General features: G+C 32.9%; 2 protein-coding genes across 23 annotated transcripts in view; both read left to right on the forward strand.

The window, feature by feature from the left end:
* Rdgb (retinal degeneration B) overlaps positions 1-7,088 on the forward strand; it is a 26,663-nt gene extending 19,575 nt beyond the window's left edge. For 15 of the 22 annotated variants that reach the window (XM_072000419.1, XM_072000421.1, XM_072000414.1 and 12 more), the window contains 6 exons: positions 47-155; positions 240-396; positions 467-616; positions 695-875; positions 957-1,231; positions 4,206-7,088. In XM_072000419.1, coding sequence (XP_071856520.1) covers positions 47-155; positions 240-396; positions 467-616; positions 695-875; positions 957-1,231; positions 4,206-4,347 — 1,014 coding nt within the window. In that variant the 3' untranslated portion in view covers positions 4,348-7,088. Of the gene's footprint in view, positions 1-46; positions 156-239; positions 397-466; positions 617-694; positions 876-956; positions 1,232-1,319; positions 2,467-4,205 lie in introns of all 22 variants that reach the window. The other 7 variants (XM_072000430.1, XM_072000424.1, XR_011799486.1 and 4 more) reach the window with 6 other exon arrangements.
* Positions 7,089-7,528: 440 nt separating this feature from the next.
* Positions 7,529-8,678, forward strand: LOC139985765 (RPA-interacting protein). Its single transcript, XM_072000488.1, has 3 exons — positions 7,529-7,670; positions 7,809-8,040; positions 8,106-8,678. The coding sequence occupies exons 1-3, from the start codon at positions 7,569-7,571 to the stop codon at positions 8,438-8,440; spliced, it is 669 nt and encodes a 222-aa protein (XP_071856589.1). The 5' UTR covers positions 7,529-7,568; the 3' UTR covers positions 8,441-8,678.
* The last annotated feature ends 100 nt before the right edge of the window (positions 8,679-8,778 follow it).

Raw genomic sequence — 8,778 nt, forward strand, 5'->3', positions numbered from 1 at the left:
AAGGAATTATTAATACGAATGTTTGATTTTTCATTTGCTGCTTCAGAATGTCGCTGCCAATCATAGAGCAAATGACGTAATTGTTAAAGAAGGAGCACCACAAATCCTGATTGCTAGATTTATGTACGGTCCAATTGACGTTATTGCTTTAACAGGTATGTCAAATATAATATGCATACGTGCTAGTAATACATACATGTTTTTCAAGTGATTTCAACTAATATGATTAATCCTGACAGGCGAGAAAGTGGACATTCACATCATGAAAGATGCTCCAGCAGGGGAATGGACGCATTTATCAACTGAAGTAACTGATAAAAATGGTAGAATAACATATAAAATACCCGATGATAAAGCATTGGAACATGGACTTTACCCAATTAAAATGATTGTTAGGTAATATTAGTCAACCATAATTAACAAAATTTTTTCAGAATATATCTAAAATATAATTTTTGATTCTCAGGGGTGATCATACATCCGTAGACTTTTTCTTGGCTGTGATTCCACCAAAAACAGAGTGCGTGGTATTTAGTATAGATGGTTCGTTTACTGCGAGTATGTCCGTTAGCGGGAAAGATCCGAAAGTTAGAGCTGGAGCTGTTGATGTCGTCAGGTATATTTTAAGCTATACACATCTGCTTGTACGTCTAATTCTTGGCCCGATGGTTAACACGATTATGGTTCTGATTAGGCATTGGCAAGAACTGGGATATTTAATTATATATATTACTGCAAGACCTGATATGCAACAGCAGAAAGTTGTTTCCTGGTTGTCTCAACACAACTTCCCTCATGGTCTTGTGTCCTTTGCAGATGGTCTTTCGACAGATCCACTTGGTCATAAAGCTGCGTACTTACATAAACTCATACAGGTGATTAACTACTTGAAATCGATATTCGAATGATTCAATATTGTTCGCAAAGATATTAAAACGATACTCTTTTCTATTCAGGAACATGGTGTAATAATTCATTACGCATACGGCAGTAGTAAGGACATCAGTGTTTACACTGCGATTAATCTTAAACAAAATCAAATATTCATCATTGGAAAAGTATCAAAGAAGTACCACTCCTTGGCAACGATCCTTCATGATGGTTATGCTGCTCATTTGAGTATGCTACAGGCGCACGGAGGCTCGAGACCTGCTCAGGGTAATGCACGTATGGTGATCCCAAGAGGTCAGTTCGGTTTACCCGGACAAAATGCTTCTCTACGGCGAAGAAGGTAAGCTATCTATTCCGTGATGGAAATAATTTGATGTGAATACTGTGTTCGATTGCTTACACTTCGCCGTGATGTGGAAATTTTTAAGGTAATAATTCTTACAACCCTTGCTATCCTCGACGTTCAGATGTTTTGGTTGCTGCAGAATGGTGGAAGTGTATAAATGTTGTCCCTTAGAGAGAAGAATGCAGAATGGGCGTAAGGCATTTCGGAGAGTAATAAGAACTCTATCGTCTGTATATAGATAATGCTGTATTTTTATAGCTCTACATATTGTGATCAGTATGAAATTTTAAGCAAAGGTAGTTGTTTCAGAGGCGATCAATGACGCGTGCGATCTTCGTTTTTAAATCGCACCCATCAATGTTTACTTAAACCTCAATTTATATCCAGAGATTTCCCTATAAAACAATCGTAACTACGAAAACAAGGTACATACATAGAATAATCTTAATAGTCTTGATACGGCATATCAATAATCCATGAGAGTTTCAACAAACGATATAGACATAAAAAACAGTTTTAAAAGTTTCACTTTTGTTCATCATCGGTAATATTAAGAATTTATTAGTCTATATCGTATGTTTGTATACAGGAATCATCATAAATACTCTGCTTTGCATATATGCGATTTGCTCTCAACTTAATTTCAGCACAAAAGATATTTTTCTAGTTCACATTAATAATTTAACCGTTCTTGCACTTCTGTACAGTACTTCGTCACTGATATCTATCACTTTTAATTTTCCTTTTACTTGTATTTCTTCTCCTTCTTGTACTATATTGGTCTTGGATTTGCAAAGGGAAAGATTATATCTTTTCATGAATTTTATTCCAACTTTAAATCACTAATAATGGTACTTGGTACCTATTGGAGCAACGATAATTCTTGTTTCTTAATGTTGGAGCGACGGACAATTTGTCCCTATAACTTTTAATACATCTCCAAGATTTCTATTTTAGCTGCTAGTTAAAAGGTTTGAACGGTGTCTAAAGCTTATCAGTTTCTTAATTACAGGTACCTGTTATGAAGATACGTTACGCGACGTAGTTGATATCTCGTACTCTCGGCAAGAGCCGCCACCATTCTACGCTCAAACTTAATGTTTTATCTATCAACCATACACATGTCCAGAATTTGTGGTTAATCAACTATGAGTGTCTAGATGTACACAGAATTAAAAAGTTTTTTCATTAACTCCCGAAAATGGTCTGATCTCACTTTAGCGAATAAGGTAAACTAGAGCCCCTTACCGCTTGAAATTTGTTAGGTGAATGTCTGTGTTACAATGAACATCAAGCTAGATCCACCACAGATGACGCACGAATTATAATATTAATTATGCAGATACTCTATATTTACAAAAATTTATATTTAATTTTAATCGCTAGCAAAATTACTTTCAAGTAATCCTTTATTTTTGTAGATTTCTTATCCACTATTTAAAATTTGGAAAATTGTTTTACAGTTAAACCACTTGTTTAACTTAGCGAATTATACGAATAATTTCAAATTTAGTGCATTATCTTTCGTAGCATTTATATTTTTGATGCTATACTTCTAGAACGTATCGTGTGTTCCCATTTGCTGGTTGATCAGGCTATAATCTTGCTTGTACAAGAGATGAACAGCACGATTGAACATGTGATAGAACTAAAGCTCTGACACGATGCACGACTATTATATGTGAATGCCGTCTTAAAAAAAATACCACAACTCACGGACATACGGTGTATTACTAAATAGAGAGTCACGCGTTTTACAAATGTTTCTTAAATATGCTTTATGACATGATATATTCAATTCTCATTTTTAGCTGTGTATTTAACCCTCGCAAATGGAGCGGATATGCAGAACCTGTAACGATTAATACCATTTTTTACGTGCTCGAAGCCAGTCAGTTTTAATCCTGCTAATCCCCTTAGAAGATTAAACTGAACTGACTCTTTCTACTTCATAATCTTTTTTGTTGTACCATCTCTGTATCAAAGTAACTACCATTGTGGAATATTTATTCAAGGATATTTCTAACGACTTGTAATAATTTATTATATTACTATATGATTGACATTAGTGATAATACACCGTTACAACTGATACAAAGAATCATGTCCACAATGGATGATGCGTTTAGACAAGTGTATTTATTTGTTCATTTAAGGAATGAGCGATTAATCCACTATCTGCATCGTTGTCATTGCAGACGGGATAGCTGTTCGTCCTCATCGTCATTCGATCACTCACTAATGCTTCTTGTTCATGGAACTGTTACATTTATATCACGCTTTCAGTATGAATATCTAAACACACCGCTAACTCTACTACGCTGCTAATCCATGTCCTCATCTGCTTCCATGATCGACGATCTTGACTAATCGGTGCAGTATGTTTCTTGCGATTATGCTGCGGTTCAAGAGATTTCTCATCATGACCTTTATATACGTACATTAGTTTTAGTCTCTTAGACGGTAGCGAATCCAGCTGTACGTATAAATAGTAACGTTTAATAAGAACAGAAGAGAATATAATTATGTAGAATCGGTGAGAGGAATGTTAATAGACACATCATATTATAGAACTTTAATTAACATCGTGACTTAACACGATTCGTTGAGGAACTTTTATAAGTTAAAAATAACTGTTGACTCTTTAGGCATGACTCATGAACCCTGCAACTTATAGCGAACTGAACTCGTTTGACGCTTATTCCGTTTATAACTTATGGTGTTTTTATCTCTCTTTAATATCGTGAGGTATTGAAGGAATCACGCTGATCAAAATAATTTTGCTGTTACGTATCTAATTTTTTTCTCTTTTCTGAAAAATTTTTCAATCTTTTATTCTCAAAATTTGATCAGTGTACCAAATAAACGCCTCAAATTAATTAACCCTAGGCATATTGCCTATATAGATCTTACATTTGTTTTGCGATATTTTATCATGTACCATTTACTAATCAGTAACAAATGATAGCTCTTTTAGGTTGGCAAAGCGTGCAGTATCGCAACCAACTCCAGGTAAAGGGATACATCCATTGGAACGATCAACGAGCGTTGGGCCTTCAATTTCATCGCAGACTGCGTCAACCAGATATACGGCACCAGAGAAACTCTGACGATTCGCACGCTGCCGGTCGTTCTTCGAAACCCGGCATTAGTTCTACATATGTATATCTACACTTAACTGTCAAACTGTACGAGGATAGTTCGGAGAGGAAGTCCTCGTATATTTCGACCGACACGTGCTCAACAATCTAAAGAAGATAATTCTACTTTGTTACTCCGCCTTTTTATATCCTCTCTGTATACCTATTGTAAATTTTGAAAACGCTACTCGATACAATGAAGCTATGTTGTATAAAGCGCGATACAAACTGTATAGACTTCCCCACATCCTGTACGAAGGAGGAACTTTCTAATCGAGAAAAAATATGGTTTGAAGGTACGAGGACTTTGTCTTTTTGTCCCTTTTAATCGTTATTGTATCATCTACCATTTTCAAACGCGATGCGATTGATTTTTTTACCGGTTTACTATTAGAGCTTTTTTCTAGCAATCTTTCCATGTGAAACTGACACCAGCATCTTCTGCAAAATGCGATCGAGCACGATCGAAATTTTTGATAACGTAGTTCGAAGAGACACGAATCGAATCTAGTTCCTAAAAGAATGTAGATCCTCACCTCGGAGGGAAGCGGTTTCCTAGAGAAAAAAAGCGCTGTCTTCTTTCAACGTTTCTTTCCACCGTTTCATTTTAAGCTGTTTCGCGAATCTTATTCGTTGGTCTTCGATCGAGTCTCAGAAATGTATTCGTAAATTATATGTATATACAATCATGTTTTACCTAGTTGAAACTAATATCATTGCTCTAATCGTAGCTCGTAAGGTATAAAATGAAACAAAGCAGAAGACAGATCAAGATTGGTTGAAATTGTTACTTGAATCTTCTTCGTTGTTATCGAAAGAAAACTGACATTGATCGTATCTCTAACCGTTAGGAGTAAATTAGCTTGTAAGATTAGCCTGTTACTATAGAAACTCTAATCATTGCCAAGAGTTGACAGATATAGTAATACACGCGTAATGTTGCGCCCAAGTTCCTTCGGTGCTATGTTATTTTCAACTATTCATATCGATTTGTAAGAACGGAAAGGAAGAAAATGCAATCGATTGCAAAATATATTAAAAAAGCAAACATGAAAAACATGAAAAAACAAAAAAAAAAACACAAACACATTTTGTATGTTGTCTATCGAAAAGTATCGAGAGTACGAATAGAGTATGTCCTCCGATAAACGTTGGTACAAAGACACTTCCCTCTTAATTGCTATAGTTCCATGTCGTTGTAGACAGCGATATATGTAAATACGTCAAAGTGTATATAAATAAGTATCGTTGTAAAATGTTCATGGATAAAAGTGTTTAGGCTGTACGCAAATATTGATTTATCAAATAGTGCTACGTGCTTCGTCAACGAAAGTATCGTCCCCAGATAATAATAAAAGTATAATAGATTCTTCGACGAGAATGACATAACTCGATGACGAAGAACGTAGACGTCAGTTATCGAATATGTTCTCGAGGATCGTGCGCTTAAATATTTGTAATTAGATGATTAATTATCGTGTCCGGTTTCAGTCGAAGAAATGTATTTAATTTTGTAATCGATAACTAGTCCAAATATTACATTGCTTAATCTACTGTTGCAATTAATTATTACGATAGCTAATCTGCGTTGGAGGAAAAAATCACTGGATCGATACAAGCAATGATATTTAAAATGAAAGTGATACAAGTCGATTCGTTGAATCTCATATTAGATAATGAATCCTACTTCTTAACAATTTTCTTTAAACGAATGGTTTGATATCTGACAAGATTCGATCAATAGAAGAATAATTAATGAAACTCATTGTTGTGACATCATTGTTCCTTGATTGTCTGAGTAATATTAGTATGTAATTGGTCGAAGATCTGCCATTGATCTATTCCTGACATGAATAAGACATTCACGTATATTATTCAGTGCTCTATTCATCGCAACTGGAGAAAATCAATTAATATTTCAACCGAAGTATCGACTGTTTATATTATTGTAAAGAGATATGAATATAGTTCTGTATATGAATATACCGTATAGGTGTACAAGTGTACATCTGTGACAGAGTGATCGTGTATATGTATATATACGTATGTACATATAACTGTGTATATGTATATATAGGGTGTTTCAGAAATATATAACTTTCTAGGTCGTCGACGAGTTGTTAGAAGTTGTAACAGAAAGGTATTATGAAGATAAATATATTCTAGGTTCGTAGATCTCGATCGTTTTTTGCATTGTTAGTTCAATACGAACACAATTTTAGAGATTGTTTTACGAATGTTGAGAATGTTATTTATTTTCAGAAACAGAATATAAGTCGTGTAAGACTAACTTGTAAAGTTACTCGCGAAATACCCTTTATATGTATGTATACGATGCATAAATGTTTAAGATATACATAAATATATATATATTTATATATATATATATATATATTTATTCTTAGGCATAAGGATTGCGAAATGATATTTTACTTATATGGGTGAATTATTGTCACTGGTAACAAGAATTATATTTTTTTTAGCATAACTTAAATGACACATTGTAATAACTAATCGCGAATCATTGTTTTATATTATGCGACCTTACTCTAATTGGAATAATTATTTCATATACTGTTGGCTCATGATTTTTTAAATCAATCTCAGCGGAAAATGACTTTAATTTCGGATAGAATGCCTGGCTGGTAAAATTGTATTCCACTTTCGTCATTGGATATTACAATAAATTATCAATCATTGTCGTTTAAAAATTGTCTACCTTCATTTCCTCTGTAATATAATTTTCGCATTAATTTAACGTTTACATATACATAAATACGTTATAAACATTTAATTGTACAGGGTGAAAAAAAAGAGTTTATGACTTTTAGGATAGATAGTATTTACCAAATTATGAAAAAAATCGTAATAAACATGGGTCGAAAAATTAATAGTTTCCAAGCTATGAAGAATTTTTTGTTTTGGTTGAAACGAGTAACTCTCGTTTTGGGAGCTATGAAAACATTTTAACTCTTTTTTGTTTTATCCTGATAATAATTAATTCTGCAAACCAAATTTATATTTAAATAGAATTTGCATCTGCGCATGTGTAGCACTCGAATGAACTTTTTATCATGCTTCGATCAGAATAGTAGCGATATTTGTAAACGTCAATCTGCTCTGTGTTGTTTTGTATTATCTGTTTTCGTATAATTTCAATATAAAATAGTATTTAATTACAAAAGAAAGACATGGAGAATCGAAGTCCAACCATGAATATAAAATTAAAAAATAGGAACAGTGCTAATAAACTTAGACACAGTTCTCCGAAATTGCAAGAGGTCTTGCGAGAGGTTAGGCATCTTATATCCTCGGATTTGTAATTCTGTAAATTTAAGATTAATAAAATTCATATGTAACCCAATATAATGCTTTGTCAATTGTGTCGTATTCCAACAAAAATTTATCAGTGCAATAAAATTTAATTTTAGAGATGTCGAGAAAGAATGAGAGAGAAACGTGGACAATTATTTAATAAACGTAGATTTGGTTTGGAAAGTAATTCGAAAGATGTACAAGATACGTTAACTGAAATCGTACGTAAAGAATTTAATAATCTCGTAACTAGAGATCTTGATGCAGCTTTTTTTGACAATACATCATTTCTTAATGAATTGCTTAATCAAGAAGAAGAATTAGAAAATGAAATACTCAGTGAAGAAGGTGAAATTAATAGTTTTAATTGTTATTCTGTATAGCAAATTGTAATGTTTATCTATTATTTATAGAACAGTGGATATTACAAGAATATGAAAAAATGACACAAGAAGAAATTGAAATATTAGCTCTCACTGCAGACGAACAAGACAAAGAAGTTATTTGTCCTATATGTCAGAGATCTAATTTAACACAAAAACAAAATAATGTAACTTGTATATCTTGTGATTTTGTATTGAATAATTGTATCAGTGTAAAGGAAGTAGGATGTCGTATTGATAACTGTGTGAATAACCATTCTGCGCAATGTAGAAAAACTCCTAGCTTTTTTCCTCTGTCTGAGAACAATAAGATATCCTTGTATCTAGTTTGTGACGAATGTTCCACGTGGGCATCAATAATATAAGTTTTGATTGCCCCTTTAATTATTAAAAGATTTCAATAATAATACAATCACTGAAAAGAACTATATTTTTTTATATAATCAATGTCCAATTTAAGTTTTTAGTAGTAATCCCTTAATACATAATACACTTGATGGACATTTGAATGAAACTTAATGCTGGATATCGGACTAATATCCAAAAAAGAATTTAGATAATAAAATCCTTATTTTTAAATAAAATGTTAGAAATAAAAAAAAACATGAATAAAAAATTAATAATATTTAATGTTAAGCTCATAGGAGAGAGAAAAAGTAAAACTTAATTTCTTTTAAGGTAATTATCAGAATAACAATACATG

Source organism: Bombus fervidus, chromosome 3 (genome assembly GCF_041682495.2).
Source record: "Bombus fervidus isolate BK054 chromosome 3, iyBomFerv1, whole genome shotgun sequence".
Classification (NCBI taxonomy): Eukaryota; Metazoa; Arthropoda; class Insecta; order Hymenoptera; family Apidae; genus Bombus; species Bombus fervidus.